The sequence below is a fragment of the Mastomys coucha genome, unplaced genomic scaffold (genome assembly GCF_008632895.1).
Source record: "Mastomys coucha isolate ucsf_1 unplaced genomic scaffold, UCSF_Mcou_1 pScaffold23, whole genome shotgun sequence".
Taxonomy (NCBI): Eukaryota; Metazoa; Chordata; class Mammalia; order Rodentia; family Muridae; genus Mastomys; species Mastomys coucha.
The window spans coordinates 4,625,124-4,648,193 of NW_022196906.1; the positions used below are offsets into that span (position 1 = coordinate 4,625,124).

The 23,070-nt window shown below is 40.1% G+C and overlaps 1 protein-coding gene across 5 annotated transcripts in view; it reads right to left on the reverse strand.

Annotated features, from left to right (window-relative positions):
- The window catches only part of Cntn5 (contactin 5), a 1,204,186-nt gene that overhangs the window by 453,898 nt on the left and 727,218 nt on the right, over positions 1–23,070 (reverse strand). For all 5 annotated transcript variants that reach the window (XM_031346014.1, XM_031346011.1, XM_031346010.1 and 2 more), the window contains 2 exons: positions 13,403–13,526; positions 12,101–12,276 (listed from right to left, as the gene is read on the reverse strand). In XM_031346014.1, the coding sequence (XP_031201874.1) occupies positions 12,101–12,276; positions 13,403–13,526 (300 nt within the window). The remainder of the gene's footprint in view (positions 1–12,100; positions 12,277–13,402; positions 13,527–23,070) is intronic.

The following is a 23,070-nucleotide window of genomic DNA, read 5'->3' on the forward strand; positions in this document are numbered from 1 at the left end:
AAAAAAAAAAAAAAAAAAAACATACAGTGACAAAAAGAAAGCTTCTTCAACAAATGATGGTGGTTGACTTGACAGTCTGCATGTAGAAGAATGCAAATTCATCCATATTTATCATTCTACACAAAGCTCAATTCCAAGTGGATCAAGGACTTCAACATAAAACCAGATACACTAAATCTTATAGAAGAGAGATGGAAAGTAGTCTTGAATGCATTGGCACAGGAGAAATTTTCCAGAACAGAACACCAGTGGCTCAGGCTCTAAAATCAACAATTGATAAATGGAACTTCATGCTTCTGTAAGCAAAGGGCACTGTCAATAGGACAAAGTGGCAGCCTACAGACTGGGAAAAGATCTTCCCTAATCCGACATCTGTCAGAGGGCTAATAACTAAACAAAATATATGAACAATTCAAGAAGCTAAACTCTAAAAATCCAAATGACCCAATTAAAAATGGAATACAGACCTAAACAGAGAATTCTCAACAGAGGAATCTTGAGTGGGCAAGAAGCACTTAAAGAAATGTTTAATATCCTTAGTCATCAGGGAAAAGCAAATCAAAATGACCCTGAGATCCACCTTTCAGCAATCAGAATGGCTAAGAACCAAAATGGCAAGCAACAGCACATGCTGGGGATGATATGGGAAAAGAGAAAGGGTTTCCATTGTTGTTGGGGTTGCAAACTTGTAAAACCACTCTGGAAATCAATCTGGCTGTTTGTAAAGGTAGTTCTGATGATGAGGTCCTGTTTCCCAACTCGTTCTCGATCTGTCAATAAAGGAAGCCTCGGAACAGTTGCTGGGCAGAATGTATAGACGGGACTTTTGAAGGAGAGACAGAGCTTTGCTATGATTCTGATGGAGAAAGGTTGAAGAGCCAAGTGAGATCTCAAAATGGAGGGGCCACACAGGCTACTCCTATAGGTGGATGGTCGGGGTGTTTAACAGGGGCTATATGGGACAAGCCACTAAAGTTTAGGACAGGCTAGAGGAGCAGACCTAAGAGTATTGATAAGGGCATGCTTTTCCAGGCAGAAGACAGTAGTCGGCAATTAGGCCAAGAAGGCAAGTTGAAAATGAACAACTGTGTGTGTCTCTTTCTTGTGGTTTCAACAGAAGCTATGAGGGGGGTGGTAGTGCAGTCACTTCCAGGAGCTAAAGTGGGGTAGCAAAAGCTACACACTACATCGGTTCCTCAGTAAGTTAGAAATTTTTCTACCTGAAGATTCAGTTATACAGCTCCTGGACATATACCCAAAACATGCTCCACCATATCACAAAGACAGGTGTTCCACTATGTTCATAGCAGCCTTATTCATAATAATCAGAACCTGGAAGCAACCCAGATGTTCCTCAACCAAAGAATGAATACAGAAAATGTGGTTTATTTACACAATGGAATACTACTAAAAACAAGGACATCATGAATTTTTGAAGGCAAATGGGTGAAACTAGAAAATATCACCCTGAGTGAGATAGCCCAGATTCAAAAGGACATGTGTTATGGATAGCCCTGGTCTTGTATTTTGATGCTAACTCTCCTCTCCTGGAAAGCACTGCAGACAAGGAGTAAATCACATATACAAGTGCCTTGTGAACCTACTCCCAACCTTAACTTTTCAAATAAAGGCTAAGGCCAACGATTGGGCAGCAGGAGGGAAGGTGGAGCTAAAATGTTTGGGGGAGAAGGGGAGAGAAAAGATGGGAGAGGGTGACAAAAGAGGAGAGGAGGACGAGGTGGAAAAAAGATGGAGCTGAAGCACATGGCTTGGAGAAATTGCAAGTCATATGGGATCTAATAGATGGGAATAGAGTAGTATAGTGGTAGATCTGCCCAATCTAGGCGAGTAGCATGTACACCAATTAATTGAGTTGTGGCTAGATTGATTTGGTAAATTGGGTTGAAAATTTACCGCAACAGACATGCAGGATGTATACTTACTGATAAGTGTATATTAGCTATAAAGTACAGAATGCCCATTATACACCCCATAGACTCAAAGAAGTTAAACATGAAGGTAGGCCCAAGTGTTGATGCTTAAATCTAACTTAAAAGAGTGTTCTGGTTTGAATATCCTTTGCCCAGGGAGTGACAGTATTTGGAGGTGTCGGCTTGTTGGAGTAGATGTGGCCTTTATGGAAGAAGGTTGTCACTTTTGGGTTGGGCTTAGGACCCTCATCCTAGCAGTCTAGAGTCTAATCTTCTACCATTAGCCTTTGGAACAAGATGTTTAATTCTCAGCTCCTCCTGTGCCATGTCTGTCTAAGTGCTGCCATGCTCTGCTTTGATGATAATGGAAAGAACTTCTGAACCTGTAAGCCAACCTTAATTAAATGTTGTCCATATAAGAGTTGGTGTCTGTACAAAGCAGTAAAACCCTAACTAAGGCAAACAGGGAACAAAGTAATCATGGGAAGCAGAGGGATCGAAGGACCTCGATGGAAGATGGGAGGGGGAGGGGAAAAGGCGCAGGATCAGGCATGGGGGTTGGGGGCAGACAGGAGGGAGGGGCAGAAGACCAGTAGAATGAATGGAAATAAGCAGCTGCAGGGTACAGGGTGCAGGGAACCGTTAGAAAGTGCCATAGACCCAGGATGGGGGAAACTCGAAGGACTCAGTGTGGATAGACCTTAGCCAAAGTGCCCAACAATGAGGAGAAGGGACCCTAAGAGACTACCTCCAGTACTCACACAGGACACTCAGTGGAGGAATGGGGACACCAAAGCATCTACAAATCTTTCGACCCAAAATTGTTCCTGTCTAAAAGAAATACAGGGACAAAATGGAGCAATTGTGTCTAGCAGACAAGTTCTAAAACAACAAAGCTAATCTTGTGTCCTTTATCCACAGATTCTAGGGAGTGGCTGGTAACACTGTCAACCCCTTGAGCAAATGTGGAGCTGGAAGCTACTGGGCTTGGGAGTAAGTAGCATGTTTTTAAAACTACACCAGCCAAGCAGTGGTGGTTCATACCTTTAATCCCAGCACTTGGGAGGCAGAGGCAGGCGAATTTCTGAGTTCAAGGCCAGCCTGGTCTGCAGAGTGAGTTCCAGGACAGCCAGGGCTATACAGAGAAACCCTGTCAAAAACAACAACAACAAACAAAAACCAAAATCAAACAAACAAACAAACTGAATCTACAGTTGGGATCCCTCTGGAAGAGTTAGGGGGAGCATTAAAGGAACAGAGAGGATGGCAACCCCATAAGAAGACTTACAGTGAACCCGGGGAACTCCCAGAAACTAACTCAGCAAACAAAGAGCAAACACAGGCCAGTCTGAGGCCTCAGACATACATGTAGCCTTCTTTGGCCTCAGTGGGAGAAGATGTGCATAATCTTGTAGATACTTGATACCCAGAATGGGGGAATATGGGAGAGGCACCTTCTCAGAGGAAAAAATTAAAAGCAAAAGTAATTAAGCCATCTTTCAAAAATAAGCAGAAATTAGGCTTTAGTTCTTTGAAAAGGAGTCATGTAGTTAGGATCCCATCATTTTGGAGGTGCATGCAAGAAAACTGGAAGTTCAAGGTCATCTGCTCAATTCAAGGTTGTAATTATGCAACTGAGCTACATAAGACTGGCACAGATATATATACTGAGAGAGAGAGAGGAGAAAGAGGGAGGGAGAAGAGAGAGTTGCTTTGTGTATAGAAGATACAATGATAAAAAGCCTTAATTTATAACAAAATCTAATATTTTTACAACCATTGAACTCATTCAGGCTAATGTCACTCCTTGATTCAGATTAATACTAAAATAAATTAATAAAGTTATTATGGGCAAAGCCTCCTAGACTAATGAAATAAGCTTAGGCTATACTGTGGAGTTTGTGATTATTCAAATAATTTCATTAGATGTTTAAAACTAGTAAAAAGTGGTTTTAAAGTCTAAGGTTAATTTTACTTTAGAGAAAAAAGTTATGAAAAACGCAAAGAGGTAATTTTTGAGTTTTATATGAAAATGAAAGGTTAAATTAAAGGGCTTAGATATAAAGTCTACAAGTCATAAAATCTCTCAAAAGTTAAGGAGGTTATTTTAATCAGCTGCTTCAAGGAAAACGAATGGAATATTTTGGATCTAAATCATCTAAATGCCCTGAAAAGCAATATGTTCAAATTTAGATATGAACTATCAATTTACCAAGGATTGCATATAAAGATATATTCTGAAGCTAGAGACAGCATGAGGAGATTTCACTCTTGATTCATTTTCTGTTTGACTTGGTGGCATAAATTATTTTTAAAAAGAAAAAAATTACCAACTCTGGAGAGACTGCAATGAACTTTGGGGTTGGATATTGAAAAGTTACATTATCCATTTAAATTCCCATCCAGGTGGCACTAAGCTAATAGAGTGACAATGTTTGATCTGGTATGTTCTCACTTGTCACTGAGGAGAGATCCTTCCACTCTGTAAAGAAGTCACCCTCATGATGAACATAGATTCCAGGAAGAAAGTTTATGTTTTTAAGTATCATCTTCTTGATAACCACTAAGGCTCACTACTGGAAAGAACGTATCAGTGTTGTGTTTATTTACAATCCCCTCTCTGAACTTGAAAACACATTTTAAAATATAAATCTCACCCTCATTAATTTTTACTGTAGCCCTGTGAGCTAGATATTTATTAATGATAAACTTAAAGCATTAACATTAAGTGGGCTGAAGTGTATTTGTAGCTATTCCTTTGGAAAAAAGCTGGTGTGAAACTTTTCATTGTACCTGTATAGGACAGGTTAGGAGGACAGGAAGCGTCTCTTCAGTCAGCAAAGATGTTAGCTGGTACTTAGAATATCTCTCTATTTAGATATATCAGTAAGTTAAATTATTTACTTCGTGACTACCTTTACAGAATACAATAGGCTTTCTGTCAGATGCTTAAATTTGCTGATTCATGTGGAATGGTGCAGAGATTGAAGTACAAGCTTCTGATGTAAAATATTATGAAAATGTACTGAGAACAGTTTCTTCTGACGTAGAACTCCTATCATCTATCTATCTATCTATCTATCTATCTATCTATCTATCTATCTATCTATCTATCTATCTATCTCATCTATCTGACTTGGCCACTGGGAACCTCAGGAAGCATTCTCTCCAACTCCAATGATTAGGAGACTTCCTAAACCACACTAAGGTTCATGTGATGTGCAGGACATTTCACGAAGATTTGCATATGTATCCATTCTTATTGATCAAGAATCTTATATCTCAAGTCGCATTAAGTCACATTTTGAGGAGGTCAAAATAAGCATGCTAATAAGACAATTTGGAACAATCATTATATAAATACATTATTCAAAAGTGAATAGAAAAGTTCAGAAGAATTTAAATTTCAGTTAATTTTAAACACATTAGATATAGTTTCTCCCTCCCTCCCTCCTTCCCTCCCTCCTTCCCTCCCACCTTCCCTCCCTTCCTTCCTTCCTTCCTTCTTTTCTTCCTTCTTTCTTTCCTTCCTTTCTTCTTTCCTATCTTCCTTTCATTTTTTTCATTGTTGGTCAAAAGAACCAACATCAATGTCCTCATCCACTTGTGTCTTCACAAGTCAGAGCCAGTGGTGTTGTTAGCTGCTGATAACTGAAAGCTAGTTTTGTAATCTCAGCCTCACATGGAACATTTAGCCTTCTGGATCCTATCTGTGAATAAGCCAGTAAGTTAGAATATTATCATAACAAAAGTTTTATAAGCCCTGGTGGTTCTTAAACATGCAAAAGGAAAATTAAGTAGTTCTTTACTTTGAATAAGAGAAGAAATGTGCTGATTCCATACTTAATTCTCTTGCTACAATTTACTTGTGCTACCTTATATAATTGTAGAAATTAATCATAGTGCAGTAGTTAGTAAGGTCAGAATATAAAGATTATTTAGATTATAATGCAATTGCAGTATTCAGGAAAGACCCAAAATCAAATTGGAGCTATCTTTTTTAACAATGTCATGTTGTATCTATCTCAAAGTGATCATTTTATTCAACAGAAGAGTGGCAGAGAAGGTTACCTGTTTGATTTCATGAGCTATTTTGTTATCACGAATGCAAAACCCTTTCATGATTGCATGACTGGCCATAAACGATTCTATAAAATAAAAGTACTGTTTGCAGGATACAGTTTTTGTTTCTCTTGAATTTCTAAACGTATCATTCTCAAATCAGCCAAATTGACATTTTAAAAAATAGGATTTTGACTTTCCTGGGATCTTGCTCATAGTCTTCCCACTGAGTGTTTTTCCAACTGTTTAGTCTTTTCTTTCTCTTCTCACTTTTATAAGAGAGTGTCTCTATCTCAGGTTAATTTTAGAAATGACACAAGGAAGATGCTAGGAAGCAGAATCAATTACTTCATTTCTCAGTTCAAATTAACTTAAAAATCATTTTTGATAACTTATATAATGAATATAGTTATATGTATTAATTCAAGGATTCTTCAACCCCTTTCAATTTTTGCTGATTATAATCCTCAAGAATTTAAATTCAAATAGGATTACTTACTATCAAATAATATTAAAGTTTTCACATAGTAGACTATTTTCAATTTGGTGAAAGCTTTCCCCATCAATGAAGGAATTTCACATTTTTTCAAGTATCTATGTATTTGCTTAGTAGTACATATGATGTACTTTACGTATATTTACATAGAGTATCTATAAGATAATGTCTCACTCTCCCATGGGTTAGTTACATTCAGTAAATGACAGTACTGGATGATCTTGTCATTGTGTAAATATCAGGTGGCATGATTTCACTAAGCAAGACAGCTTCACTTTCTTCAGGCAAAGTGATCTTAAATAAGACTTGTCATGTATACAAAACCATTGAATGTGGAGAGCCGCAGCTGCTACCCTGCGATAAACAAGCCCTTATTTGGAAAAGCTGAGTGCCTCTAGTTTGTGATGCAAGCTGGCATGATTTCCCGCAGCCTATTATGCTTTGCCACGTAGCCAATGCTGATTGGGACCAGGGAAAGTATTTAACCCGTGAGTGCTGGGGGCTGGGAGGAGAAAAAGGGAGAAAGAGGAAAAAATAAAAGTACAAGGTTCCTGAATAAACTGCTTGGAGAAGAGTTCGTGGTTGCCTCCTTACTTCCGCTGGTCTGTGAGGCGGTGACAAATGGTGGCCCGTACGGGGACATCTTCTACAGTTCAGAACTCCTTGTAGACAGGACAATCGACTGGTAAGTTCCCAGGTAAGGTGGGACAAACAGGAAGGACCTCGGTAAAGAGGCAATAGGTCTCCCGAGTGGAGCGATAAAGTCCCGTTAAGGGCAAATCAAAAGTGATAGTATGATAATTCGCAATCTTGTCCCGTGTTTGTTGCTCTTAAGGAGCTATTATATTGCTGTCCCTTGGTTCGAGGTGTTGGGTCACTTGACGCTGCCCAGCTGGGATGAATTAGGGAGAGATCTGGATTTCGCCTGGAAGGAAGGAACATTAAAAGATGGAGTGCGACCAATCTGGAAACTGATTAGCAGCTTCCTGGAGAACAAAGTGTGTTCTAAAGCAGTAGAGAAGGAACAGGAAGCGTTAGAACAGCTGAAGGAAGAGAGGTCAGCAAAGTCTGAGAAAGATCAGACTGATAAGAGTGGCTTGGACTCTGAAGAGGAACTTGAGAAGTTAGTACAGAAAATGGAGAAGTCCACCATTATGGTGGAGCCCACAAGCCCAGGGCTGCCTGTGTCCTTACCTCCCCCCTACAACACAACACTGCCACTTAAACAAAGAGGCTGCTGCTAATTGAGCAGCTGGTAATCCTGCCTGGGATTTGGATATACTTTTGGGACAGGGCAGGTTTGTGCAGCAGCAAATTGGATATCCACTGCAGGTGTATGAGCAAGTTAATATGCTTGCTACAAAAGCATGGGAGTCATTGCCTAACAAGGGAGAAGTTGCAGGAAATTTGACTAAAATTATTCAGGGACTCATGGAGCCCTTTTCAGACTTTGTAGCTAGAATGGTAGAAGCAGCTGGAAGGATTTTCAGAGACCCGGATGCGACCATACCACTGATTAAGCAATCAGTTTATGAGTAATGTACCAAGGAATGCAAGGCCTCTATAACTCCCTACAAACATAAAGGACTTGAGGCTTGGATGAAAGTATGTAGGGAACTGGGTGGTCCATTGACTAATGCAGGCCTTGCCGCTGCGGTTATGCAGATACTGCAAGGTAACAAGCAGAATCCAGGTACATGCTTTCTGTGTGGGCAACTGGGACACCTTAAAAGGCAATGTCCCAATAGAGGAAGAACAGCAGAAACAGGAGCTATGCAGGACCGTCCAAAACAACCTGGATTGTGTCCAAGATGTAAAAAGGGAAATCATTGGGCCAATGAATGCAGATCAGTGAAAGATATTAATGGACAGCCACTTACTACAGGCTATGGTGGAGCCAGGTCAAAAAAAAATGGGCAGCGGGGCCCTCGCCTGAAAGGCCTGCAAATATATGGGGCAATGGAGAACGAGCCAGAGGGGAATTGGCCAATCCTGTGGCATCCCAACCAGTGTGGAGAGCCACTAAGGGGAGCACAGGATTGGACCTCTGCTCTGCCACCAGACTCGTACTAACCCCTCAGATGGGCGTTCAGTTAATAGAAACAGATTTCCAAGGTCCACTCCCCAAGGGAACAGTGGGGTTACTAATTGGCCGTTCATCATCAGCATTAAAGGGGTTAGTTATTCATCCTGATGTCATAGATCCTGATTATACTGGGGTTGTTAAAATTATGATTCCCCCCCACCCCCGAGGGATTGTTTCCATCTCCCCTGGAGATAGATTAGCTCAGGTTCTTATTCTTCCCAATTGTCATGAAATGTTTCCATCACAAAATAAAGAACGAGGAAAAGGAGGGCTTGGTTCTACGAGATCAGATGGAGCCTTTATAAACCTACACCTGGATCAACGTCCTCTTTTGGAGATAAGAGTGGATGGAAAGAAAATTTTAGGGCTTCTTGATACTGGTGCAGATAGAAGTATTATAGTAAAGAAGGATTGGCCCAAGGGATGGCCTCTTCAAGAGTCCTCTCAAACTCTCCAAGGATTAGGTTATGCAAAACCCCCTACCATGAGTGCAAGAGAATTGCCCTGGGAAGATGGAGAGGGACATTCAGGGAAAATCCAGCCGTTTGTACTTGAACTTCTGGTATCATTATGGGGACGAGATCTATTAATAGAAATTGGATTTACATTAACTAATGAAGGAAATTATACTGAGACTTCTTATGTTATTATGCAGGCCATGGGATATCATCCTTCCTTTGGCCTAGGCAAGTATTTGTAAGGCCGAAAGCCCCCCATTGTTGCTCAGCCGAGTGAAGGGAGGCAGGGGCTGGGTTTTTCCTAGGGGCCACTGAGGAAGGTATACCCATCACCTGGAAGACAGAGGAACCAGTGTGGGTTCCTCAGTCACCTTTGTCCTCTGAAAAATTGACGGCTGCAGCTCACCTTGTACAAGAACAGCTTGAATTGGGCCATATCAAACCCTCAGTTTCACCATGGAATACCCCTATTTTTGAAATAAAGAAAAAATCAGGAAAATGGCGATTATTGCATGATTTAAGAGCTATTAGTAGACAAATGGAGATCATGGGGCCAGTTCAAAGAGGATTGCCATTATTATCAGACCTGCCAAGGAAATGGCCTATAATTGTAATTGATATTAAGGATTGTTTCTTTTCTATTCCTTTATGTGCTGAAGATAGTGTTATATTTGTGTTTACCTTACCCTCTGTTAATCATGAAGAGCCTGATAAAAGATTTCAATAGGTGGTTTTACCCCAGGGTATGTCCAATATGTATCCCATGCCTTTAAACCTATTACCTTAAAAAACAAAAAGGGGAAATAGGCTATGGCCTTACCCCGAGAGAAAAGATATCTATTGCTCTCCTTACTCTTAATTTTTTTCAATTGGATAATGAAGGAAAATTGGCCGCAGAACGGCATGTATCTGCCTCTTCCACTTCTAAGGGTTTTGTGCAATGGAAGGATATTTTGACAGGTTCAGAGCATGGCCCAGATCTGGTATTGACGTGGGTGAGAGGGTCTGTTTGTGTGTTTCCACAGGACCTCCGAGATCCCATTTAGATTCCTGAATGGCTTACGAGGAAAAGTGCCCCACCTCAAGAATGCTGACTGGGATGAATGGGAGTTGCATGGGTATTTCTCCCAAGGCCATGATTGCCGGTGGAGCAGTAGGAAATGCCTTGTTTGAAAGGAATTCTAGTGAAGTATTTGAAAGTTCAGTCAGATTATTAGTATCAGTAAAAATTATGTCTTTGCTCCGACCCTTGTATGTGTTTGGGTGCCATGTATAGTTAGTAATGGTAGCCTTAGTAGCCCTCAGAATAGATTCCCCCTTGCTGTGGTTGCCAGGATGCCCAGGTACATTCGCTATGGTTGGAGCCACAGCTTCTGCTATTGCATTGAGTTCCACTGCTCAGACAGCTAGCACACTCAATAATCTATCAGCTAATGTTGCAAGTGCCTTGGATACCCAATCCAGTATTAATGCCCACTTAAAGGGAGACATTATGGTATTTAACCAAAGGGTGGATCTGGTTCAAGAACAAGTGGATACCTTGTGGCAGATAGCACAGCTAGGATGTGAGTGGATCAAAATCACACTCAGGCTGCTAACTTGTCTGACAATTGTTGATGTATCTTACAGGGAATTGGTCTAGAGAAATGGATCATCTGTTGCAGGATCTTCGCATAGCCATAGTCCATGTGGATTCCACCAGAGTTGACCTGTCCCTCGATAGTGGATTGAATCATCTGAAAGAGTGGGTGGGTATTGGAACCATGGGTGCTTTACTGGTCCTTGTCAGTATATTGGCATTGTGGTGCATCTATGCAGGTCCGGCAGCAATGACAGGCTACTTTGGTAGTGCAAGCATTTGCAGCCCTGGAGGTGGGGCCATCTCCACAGGCTTGGTTAACTATTCTGAATGTTCTTCTTTATGCTCAGGATGCAAGGCTAAGCACTGCACTAGAGATCATAGAGATCAGCTTCTACCGGTCCCTTGGAGAGCACGTCTGATTGCATGTGGTTGATGCTCCAGGTCCCACCTCCAGGAAAAAGGCATAGGACGGGCATGGCAACAACTTGGCTGCTACGAGTTAGGGCTTTGGCAAATAAATCACCTAAGACAGAGACACATGCCAAGTGGCTAAATAAGCCCAGTTTGTAGTACAAACTAGATGTACGTGTTCTCAAAGACGGGTCAGATATTTTGCCAAGAGATATTACCACCAGGTTGTAGGGCCATTGCAATGTCCTTCTCACGATTACTGGAGATCAGACCTCTACTCTTGCCTGTTGCGTTTAAAACAAAAAGGGGGAACTATGGAGAGCCACAGCTGCCACCCTGCGATTAACAAGCCCTTATTTGGAAAAGCTGAGTGCCTCTAGTTTGTGATACAAGGTGGCATGATTTCCCGCAGCCTATTATGCTTTGCCATGTAGCTGATGCTGATTGGGACCAGGGAAAGTATTTAACCCGTGAGTGCTGGGGGCTGGGAGGAGAAAAAGGGAGAAAGAGGAAAAAGTAAAAGTACAAGGTTCCTGAATAAACTGCTTGGAGAAGAGTTCTTGGTTGCCTCCTTATTTCCGCTGGTCAGTGAGGTGGCCACAATTGCACAAAATGCAGTGACAGTGCTGCATAAGCACATGTGTGTTTGTGTGTGACAGTTTCATCTAATCAAAATCAGTATGGAGTTACAGTCACCATCTAAAACATTACTGTTTCATAATATTCCCTTGGTTTCTAATATATATAGAGGTTCTGAAGTGTGCTGTTATGTCCTTTCATAGGCTGTAGGAAATAGTAATAAAATGCACAGAAAAGGATACAAGCAGGTAAAGGATGTCTGGTAAAACCATCTGGTTTCATGAACACATTTTAATGCTTAAGAATACTTTGCTGAGTTTATTTGGGAGCTAGCACATATACTAAGAAACTGGAATATACACTCAGAAGAAATTCGTGGTTTCTCTAATTTTAATTCAGACTTATGATTTAACATATTTTCACTCTTAAGCTTCATAACTGAAGGTTTAAATTTGTGCAGCTACACTCTAGGTAAAATAATCTTATTTTACTCACAGGCAAACTGAAGTGTGGCTTCTCGACTAAGAATACTTCCAAACATGTTGGTGGCTAAGCACTGGTACAGTCCAGAATCCCTGAGTTCACTTGGATTGCTGATGATGAAGGTGCCGTCTATCAGACTGTAGCGATAGTCACTCTCCAGATCAATTTCTGTTCCATTCCGAAGCCATCTTAGAAAATGTAACACAAGAAAAATACACTATACTACTTGAAACATTATGATATGTCTTGCATATATATTGCAGGTCTCACTATGCAGCGCTGGCTGGACTTGAGACAACTGGAATTGGGAGTGGGGAAATTCTGGAGGAAAGTAGAAATGTAGTCCAGTGGAAACTCCCAGGAATCTATAGGGTGACCCTAACTAAGACTCCTAATAATAGGAAATGTAAAGTCTAACTCAGTTATCTCCCATATCCAGTAGAGGGTTTGAGACACCAACCCAGCCATAAAACTTTTGGCTTACAATTTGTCGTGCCAGCATGATGTGCTAGGTTAATGGCATAGAAATTGTAGTAGCAGCCAAGCAATGACTAGTCCAGCTTAACACCCATGCAATGAGAAGGGGCCCACCATTGACACTACTTGAAAGACCAGAAACCAGAGGCCAGATATCCCAGAAACCTAGAATAGAACAAAACCATACTTTCTAAAAAATAAAAAACAAAAAATCAAAATTCAATGAAAATTGGTACCTAACCCAATTATCATCACAAAGGTTTCATCCAACAACTAATGAAAACAGATCTAGGGACTCAAAGGCAAATACTATGCAGAGTCCAGGAATCCTGCTGAAGAATGGGAGAAAAGAATGTAGGAGTCACAAGAAAACTCATAGAATCAACCAACCTGGCTCATAGGGGCTCACAGGAACTGAACTGACAATCGGGGAGTCTACATGATCATTCATATATGTGTTATGGTTGTGTAGCTTAGTATTTGGTGGAACTCCTAATCTACACCTTCTGTGTAGGGGTTATTTCTGACACTTTTGTCTGCTTTTGAGACTCTTCTTCTTCTACTGGGTTGCCTCATCCATCCTTAATATGAGGAAATATACTTAATCTTATTGTACCTTGATTTGACGTATTGGATTAGCAACCTTGGGAGGCCTGCCCTTTTCTGAAGGGAGATGGAGGAGTGGATGGGGAGGAGGAACGTAGGGAGGTGTGCAGAATGTGGGGGGCAAAGGAAGGGAGGGAAAACTGTGGTCAGGATTGAATATATGGAAATATAAATTAATAAAAAAATAAAATATTTTGAAAAGAAGAAAACCAATGCATAATTAATTTCTACCTGTAAGTAGGAGATGGGTTGCCACGAACTTCACAATTGAGAGCTACCTTCTTTTCATCAGAATCAGTGGGAAAAATGATGTCATCAGGTTCTTGTACAAATACTGGCCCATAATCCACACTTTCTGCAAAGACACAAAGATGGAGACTTTAAAATTATTCAATACACAAGGTCAATACATCTCTGATTATACTTTATTCAAAATTTATAAACCCTCATTTTTATTCAGCAATCAAATTTATAAAAGAAGGAGTTGCTAACATGCCTTTTATAATGCTAAGATAATTTTAATTTTCAAAATTGATTTTCATGTATGATACCCATAATAAGATTAAATAATATTTTATTTTTAACCTCTCAAAGCAACTCAAGAAAATAATATAAAGGTATTTCAAGATTCCCTAAATTTGTAAAACTTTTAGATTGTTAAAAAGCACATACAATAGGGTTTGAAATTCATATTGTACATGAAAGTATAGATGTAAATTTTTTCATTTTCATGCATTATTTGATTCATTTTCCTTTTTTTTTTTTTTTTGTTTTTTTTGAGACAGGGTTTTTCTGTGTAGCCCTGGCTGTCCTGGAACTCACTCTGTAGACCAGGCTGGCCTCGAACTCAGAGATCCGCCTGCCTGCCTCTGCCTCCCAAGTGCTGGGATTAAAGGCATGAGCCACCACCACCAGGCTCATTTTCCTATTTTTAATTTACCCTTTTAAATTTTTAAACAATTAAACAATGCATTTTGATCAAGTCCATCTCCTACTCCTTCCTCTCCAATTTTTCCTACATTCCTTCAACCTTTCTGTTCTAATGCCAACTAGTGCATCCAGTGTGTCCACCATCCATGCACTGTTATTTGTCAACCTACCAGTGGTTGCAGCCATAAAGAACCAAAGCTAGCCTTTAATTCATCACATCCCCCCTTAGCTTCCCCAGGACTGGGATTATAGATATGTGCTGACATGCCTGGTTCATCCTGTGTACACTCCCCTCACTCACTGGAGCACAGTTTATTTAAGGCTCAAGTATAAGGAAAAATGATGTAATGCAAATAGATGCATTTTTACAAAAATCAATACACATCTTTAAGAGTATCCAAATACTAAAAACTCAAAAGATTTGTATGTTACAGATCTAATTATAGGTAAACACAGGATATAAGATGAGGCAAGGGAGAAAAAGAAGGCATCAAGTTCTGGGTTTTTATAATCTAGACCTTTATCCCTTTATTGGCACTGTTCCCTCCCCCTCTCGCTCATTCCCTCCCCCTTCTTCCCTCCCTCTTTTCCTCCCTCCGTCCCTCCCTCCCTTCCCTCCCCCTTCCTCATTCCCTCCCTCATTCTCTCCCCCTTCTCCCCTCCCTCCTTCCTTCCCTCCCTCCCTCCTTCTCTCCCTTCCCTCCCTCCCTCCCTTCCCTCCCTACTATGTTGATTATCTAGTTCTCTGACTTCAGCATTGCTTCTTCCAACTGGAAATGAATGCTCTGAGATTCTCACATGGTAAGTTTTTTAAAGATTTAAAATTAAATTCTGCAAACTGTCAGTGTAGAGCAAAAGAACTAAAAGCGCACCAGGTTTCATCATCCCAGAGAAGAGTGCTGTATGCTCTGAGAAGAACAGCCATATGTGGTTATGACTGCATATAGAATGAAGGATGGCTTCTTGTGACTCACTGCCAGTAGCTACAGCCACTGACATTGTAAGGCTTTTAACCTTTATTAGCAGACTGGCAAACATCTATAGCTAGCATATACTACTGGTGCTCACCAGCTTGTGTTTCAGCGATAAGATTTTCTTTCAGACAGTGGCTTCAAATTAGATGTGATCTGCTTGTTTCTTCATTATTTACAATAGCTCCTAAATAGAAGCAGCCTGGGTGACCATCAATAGATGAATGTGCAATTAAAATGTGCCACAAATGCACAACAAATAATTAAAGTGTGCTAGAAATATGCAATGGGATTTTACTTAGCCACAAAGAAAAGTGAAATCATGATATTTTCAGAAAAATTAATCAATCTAAAAATAAGTATGTTAAGTGAAATAAGCCTAAGTCAGAAAGACAAATAAGACTTCTATGTATGACCCGGATTTGCTGTCTCTCTGTCTCTGTCTTCCTTCTCTGTCTCTTTGTGTGTCTCTGTCTGTATCTTTGTCTCTTTCTGTCTCTGTCTCTCTCTGTCTATGGACCAATCTCTCTGTCTCTCTGTATATCTCTGTCTGTATCTCTGTCTCTGTCTCTCTCTGTCTATGGACTGACTAATCTCTCTTTGTTCCTCTCTTTCACACACACAGGCACCATGCACATGAACATTGGTGCACACGATCAAAGTACACAGAGATAAAAGAAGAGGATTCCTTGAGTTGAGCATAGGGTTGAGGGAATGCATGTGACACCAATGCAGAAGGAAGGCTACCAAGGACAGAGAAAGGCCAGCAAAGGGAATCAGGGGAGCAATTGCCAAGGAAAAATGCCAAAGTGTGTTTGAAATGGCATGTAAAACTCACTATTTTTATGGCAATTTAAAGACAAACTCTCAATATATTAATTCTTGGTATGGATCACAGTTTTTATTTGTATATCTTGTGATGATTTACATATTCCTCTTGCCCTATTTTCCAAGTGTGAAACTATATATATATATATACCTAATATATATACACCTAATATATATTATATATGTGTATATAATATGTATATGTATATGTATACATATATATACATATATAATATATATTAGGTGTTAAGGACTCTTGTAGTCTTCTGACAGATTTGTCACAAAGTATCCTAGTTCTATTTTTTGTACTCCTGTGCTTGATTATAGCTCAAAAACAGGGTGCTTATCTAAAATATAAAAGACTCTAGAATCTGAGAATGTATATTTTTTTCTTTGACTTCTGACAGTTTTAAAGTCATACAAGAATTTGTCTCAGTTCTGGGTGTCCTTTCTTGGCATTAGTTGATATAATGTTTTCCTAAGTCCACACAAAGACCCTCATTTCAACCATGCTCATGGACCATACCAAAAACCAAAGCCACCCACCCCTCCCTTCCTTTAAACACCAGGACACCTGCTCTCCTCAGAAAGCTTCAAAACGTGAACAATGATCTTTTGCTCATTCGCACAGATAGTGCAATATCAAGTTTTATATCTTACCAGGTAGCAGTCTTTAGTACAGTAAGTTTGTGTCACAAAGGAAACATGTACATCAAGTTAGGGCTCAAGGTCTTGGAGATATCACAAGAGATATTTGAACCACTGAAATGTGAAAGTATACATGTGAACAGGGCAACTCTGATTTAGTTTGGGTAGCTCTCCATCAGAGCAGGAGGTGGTGTGTGTGGAGCTGAGCCAGAACCAGTGGATGGATCAGAGTAGCATAAATTGGATATGCTTAAAACACACTTGTGAATCACAGACCCATGCTACATAAAATGTCCTTTCCCTTTAAGTTATTTCTAAGCTTTAAAAGTGACCTCATCCACCAGAGGCTCAGCAAACTTAGGAGATGAGGTGGTATTGAGAGCAATGGGCTGTACATCTACCTAGCTCTTATCCAGTTATTCTAAGAGCATGTGCTTGGTGTGCTCCTTTCATTATTCTTAAATGAAATTCATGATTATTGGAATCTAATTATATAAAGAATGATTGAATCTAATAGAAGGACAAATAAGAGTGAAATAATATATCCAAAATATTATTTAATTAAGTATATAGCATCACAAAAGAAATTATAACAGATGACAAAAAGAGATAATGACTAATTTGGTTTTAATTCTTCATAAAATCCCCATGAATGTAATAACTTAAAACATTACTTGAAACAAACAAACAAAATTCACTCTTATTCAATGTCTGCTATGAGAGTCAATAGTCCCTTGGATCCCAGCAGTTGGCTCTCTCTTTAACATTCTCAGGGCCACTGTGTAAATTAAAGCATTGTCCTTTAGTTGTATTTGTCTTGAGAGAACCCTTGCTTCTTCCACAGGTTCTCAGGGGCAGTGCCACTGCAGCCCCTCCTTGTGAGCCTCGGGCTGGCATTCTCTTCCACAGAACTGTCTTAGACAGTTAGGTCTTGAGGAGCCCACTCACTTTTCTGGGGTTCGGCTTTCTGGAGAAGTACAGTAGTGCTATTTTGAGACAGAGACCAGACTTTCCCTTCTAGCATCTTGCACTAATACATCAAGCTGGATCAATTTTCCTTTCCAAGCTTTTGAAATCCAGACCATTTCCTCCCAAGCTTCAGTTACTTCATTACTGCCAAGATCATATAAGAAAGCACTACTCAAATTAATGGAGAAGCCATCCTTATTAGTATCTATCAGTGTTTTTCAGGATCATGTCCAGCTGTTACTGTGTCTCTTGGATTCTAAACTTCCTTCCAGACTAAAATATTCCCTGTGATAATTGCTTTTTTTCCCCCATCATTTTCTCAAACAGCTATGTCTGATGACCGCTGGTTACCTCTAACTTAGAGCCCCAGTTGGTTACCATGCTATGGGACAACAGCAAATCAGCAGTGTAATCTGAAGGACTGTCTGGATCTTCTGTCAATAAAGCTATGAGAAATACCTGGAGCAAAACTCAAAGGGGTAAGTGCTATATCTACAGATTTGACTGAATAAGCCTGCATAGGAGTACAAGAGAGACCACCTATTTTCACATTGTAGCCGCTGCTGCTGCCTTTCTATAGACGGCTATATTTTTCTTTTTGTGAATGTGATGACATACTACTGATACTTTTTATTTCCCTCCTGCCATCAAAGAGATTTTATTATTGTTTACAGTTTGGATGCTCAGAGTTCTCTCAGGCAACTGCTGCTGAAAATGTATTCCACCGCCTTAGTGGACATTTTCTGGTCACCTAGTGTACTGACTGGTTTTGTGTGTCAACTTGACACAGGCTGGAGTTATCACAGAGAAGGGAGTTTCAGTTGGGGAAGTGCCTCCATGAGATTCAGCTGTGGAGTATTTTCTCAATTAGTGATCAAGGGGGTAGGGCCCCTTGTGGGTGGTGTCATCCCTGGGCTGGAGGTCTTGGGTTCTATAAGAGAGCAGGCTAAGCAAGCCAGGAGAAGCAAGCCAGCAAGGAACATCTCTCCATGGCCTCTGTGTCAGCTCCTGCTTCCTGACCTGCTTGAGTTCCAGTCCTGACTTCTTTTGGTGATGAACAGCAATGTGGAAGTAAAGCTAAATAAACCCTTTCCTCCCCAACTTGCTTCTTGGTCATGATGTTTGTGCAGGAATAGAAACCCTGACTAAGACACCTAGATTAAAAAAAAAAAAAAGACTCCTTAAGAATTATGTTTATTAATAAAATTATTAGAGTTGTCCATTTGTTGTTATAAGCATTGTTTCTTATGCACAGTTCTTACACAGTAAGGCACATGCCTTCTGTGCACTTGTGAAAATGGAGTAAACTGAGACATCTCAGAAAAACACTGGGAGGCCAGGAATTTCCATTGAGCTTAATGAGATAAGCTCAGGAACTTTGGGAAGGTGTTGGAACTCTCTGGAAGAGAGAGGCTGATTAACATTCCTCAGACCACAGGGTGAGAAACAACCTGCACCTGCGACCTGCGGATTCTGAAGGGTGGACCTTTGCCCATCTTCAGACAAGGAAAGTCCTTGCCACCTCATTCCCTGAAGATCAATCAGTTTAAAAAGTCACACTGTTTTGCCAATCACAATGTGTCTAATGGCTGCTGGCCTGAAAATTGTATAAAAGCTCATTGAACAAGCTGTGTGGGGTTGCTTCCTCTCCTTAGGGTCTGGGATAGCCCTCGTGCACAGGAACATTAAAAATCCTCTTGCTTTTTGCATCGATCAGGCTCTGATTTACATAGGGGGTCTCCAGTAAGCTAAGACAGGGTCTTACACAGTCTGCCCTTGAACATACTCACTGTTGGGTCTAGGTTTCTCTCCCATGTCTAATCTATTCTGGGTCAAGTTTTGCTTCCCCAGGGCAGTTACTGGTGATCATATGATATAAGTTAGGTGTGATGAATTTCATGATCATTACAATGCAAAGTATTTTTCCTATAGGTAGATGTATCCCATTCTAAGACCAAGCAGGAAGAGCTTCCTGACTTTGAATTTAATCAAATGTTGTTTTTTATCTTGTCATAATAGCCCAATCTCAATTATTCCCAGCATGTCTGCCTAGAAGCACCATGAAGTTCACTCCTATCTAGAGGACAGAGTAGTTGGATATAGTGGCTAGGCTATTAAGCACACTAGATAAACATACAAAACAGGAGAAAAATAAAATGTCTTCCACACCATAGATATCTGCAAAAATAAATTTTAAATTCCAATATAGACTAGGAATGACACAAAATGATTCAAGTCAGGAAGAAGAACAATTATTCACTCTAAATGAAACATATAATAATATCAATAAGAAATTTCAGATACTTAGAAACCACAAAAATAAATATTTTTATCTCATCTTGAAATTAGTTTGTAAATATTTGACATAAATAATAGTAACATTACTTTTGAAAGATATGTGGCAAATATATAAAATATCAAGAGTTAGAACAAACATAATTTTTCAAGGACAGTTCATTTTCAAAGAATAGATAAATAAGTGGGAAACTGACTTCTTACCTATCAAAGGAGAAGCCAGCAAATAATTGAAACATTAATGAAAAGCTACTATTAACTTTAGGCTAAGGAAAAATGAAGGCTTTTCAAATGCAAAAACATTAAGATCTTTTTAGTGACCATATATTCATTATTTTAGGATATGCTCAATGAAGATAAAGGAAGCATTCTGAGGAAAGAAACTATGACTTTCCAGGCTCAATGCATAAGATGCCTCCTAGCTAGCCTGACAACTTAACAACCACTTAAGTATTGAAGTAGAAGGCTAGAAAGATGGTTCAGCAGTTCATAGGACTTGATACACTTGCAGAAGACCTGAATTCAGTTCCCAGCACCCACATGGTTGCTGACAATCATTTGCAACTCCAGTTCCAGGGAATGTGACTCAAAGACCCCCAGAACTGGGGAGATCCTTACTCAAGTCTCAGGATGATGCGACCACCCAATAACTCATGAGAGACCGAACTTTCTGCTATCACATGAGGTTTATTAGGGGTAAGCCAGATCTGGGGTTGAACTCATAACCTGGCAGGCCAGAAGGGTTCGACCCCAAACACAAGAAGTGAGGGGTATTTAAAGGGAAAAATTACAAGCTGGGGGGTGGAGAAGGTTACCAAGGAAACATAACATAAAAACAGTGGAAAATTCCAAAGGACCCAACCCCTGGTTGAGTCAGGGTCATAAGTAAAATGGCCTACACACTCATTATGCACAAGAATGTGGTCTGGTCAGTGTTATTCACTTTATGGCTGACCATTCCCTAGAACTACCCATATGGCTCATATCCTGCCTTTTGTTCTTGGACCTAACTAGGGGGAGCCTTTGTGGCCAACAGGTTTCTGATACTGGCTAGTCTACATTCTTGGCTCATTACAGAGACCTTCTATGTCCTTTAAGTAAAGGTTATACAGTATAATACATTTCTACTAATACATTTCCCTTTTCATTAGCATGCTTTTTCCCAACTTTCTAAATCTTCTAGTCTTTCAGTGACATCCTCTTTTGATGCCCAAGACATACATAGTAATAGGCATACTTAAAAGGAAATCATTCATACACATAAAAAGAAATAACTAAATCTTTAAAAACAGTACTAAGTAGGTAAAATATTAAAATTTAATAAAACTAATATGTAGTCACAAAATTTCCTTATTGTTTCAAACACTTCACAATTTCAATCAGATAAAATTTAGCACATTTGATGTAGATGATTAAGTAAAAGAGTAGGAAGAATAATTTTATCTCTTCAACTTGCAACATTTGCTTTTTTTCTTTTCTGCAGCATCTGCTAACGTAACAAATAGAACTAAAAAGTAGGTTTTGCACAGAATATTAAGGAGAACAAAAAGAATGCATAATTAAGTTTTGAATAAACAACTCTTGGCTAACTATAGGGATTGGCTGCCTAAAAAATGTACCCAGATGTAGGAATGATCACGAGATGACACAGAAAATTAAAATAGATGAAATGTATGAAGCTTTTCCAGTATGAAATTGTGAGAATAATCCACAGAGGAGAATAGAGAAGTTTGGTCATGAAGAGATGGCACCCACAAAATGAAGAAAAGCAAGGGTTTATTTCAGTACTGTCTCCATGGTTTTGGAAACCAAGGAAGGTTTAGCCTGGTCCTCCTTAGACTTTATGCTTTTCACAAGGTGAATCCCAATGCTATAATGTATATAGGTCCACCTGTGAACATACTCCAACAGTGCGCTGAAGGACTGAGTTCCTGAAGAATTTTTGGATGCTGTAGCTTAATTATTGCTAACTGTCTTAACTGATGTACAGCTCTCAAGATCAGTTGACTTCTTTCAGCAAGAAGAACAAAACAACAAAAGAAGTAAAGAGAAGCAGAAACTGGGTGTGAAGAAACTGCAAATTAAGGTTGCAGTCTACCATGACCACAGGGCACCTCTGAGCTCCAAAAAATGGAGGACTCCCTTTACCAGCAGGGCTTCCCTTCTCTGACCTTGTCTGAAGAGCCACACCCTCTACCTGGGGAAGGTCACATTGCTCTTGGCAAACCTACAAGCTCAGCTTCCTCTTTCTCAGCAAGTACCAGAGATTCCTCGAATGCCTCTCCATGCAAATGTGCCACTCACAGTAATTCAAATTCCAGCTAATGACTTCACTCACCTTCAAAACTCCTTCCCACTCTCCAAAGTTTGTATATATATATATATATATATATATATATTGCCCTAGCTCACCCCAGTAAAGTGTATTTTACAAGCTCATCATGAATAAAGGTAGGCACACAAGCTAAGATTCTCTAAGGAAGCTGTTTCATTGAAGATTGCCATTGGAGAAGGCTTTCTTCCAGTACCCCTGCCCCCTCCAAACTATGCTTCATCCTTTCAGCCTGGTGAGCAGCTGCATCTGGACACCCTGAGAGAGAGGAAATGGAACCATACCTGTACTCCAACATGCATACCACACTAGCATCTGTTGTAATACAGTGTTAGGAGTCAGGTTTTGTACTTCTGTATAGCCAGTTCTCTAGAAGGCAACTCGCAGCTATGGTTGAGTGTGTGTGTTTGGGGAGGGGGACTTGCTGGCAGGTGTGGAATGGGGGGAGGGCGTTAAACACAGGGACTGAGGAATAACTGTGATTTACTTTAGATGTGATAACTGTGAGGCACTTTAGATGCCTACTGGTATTGAAAGGCTGGAGAATCTTAGAATTTAAAATGAGGGCATTTAATACAAATGTATGTATAATGTGTAACCTTTACCTAAAAGGGGACATGGAAAACCTCTGTAACAAGCCAAAAATGTGAAGTAGCTAGTTCCAGGAACTTGGCTAACTCAGAGCCTCAGGGCTCTGGTTCCCGAAACCTGCCCCTCCTGATTGATCCACAATGAGGGCAGAACTAAGAATGAAGGTCTACTGGCTTATGAGCCTCTCCACCCCATCGACCGGTAGATGAAGATTACATTCCTAGAGTGAATATGTTCCTCTCCCTAACTGAATACCTTGGGTTGGGTCCCTCTGAAATTTTCCACTGTTTTTATGTTAACCCTCTCCCCACCCCCAGCTTGTGTTTTTTCCCTTT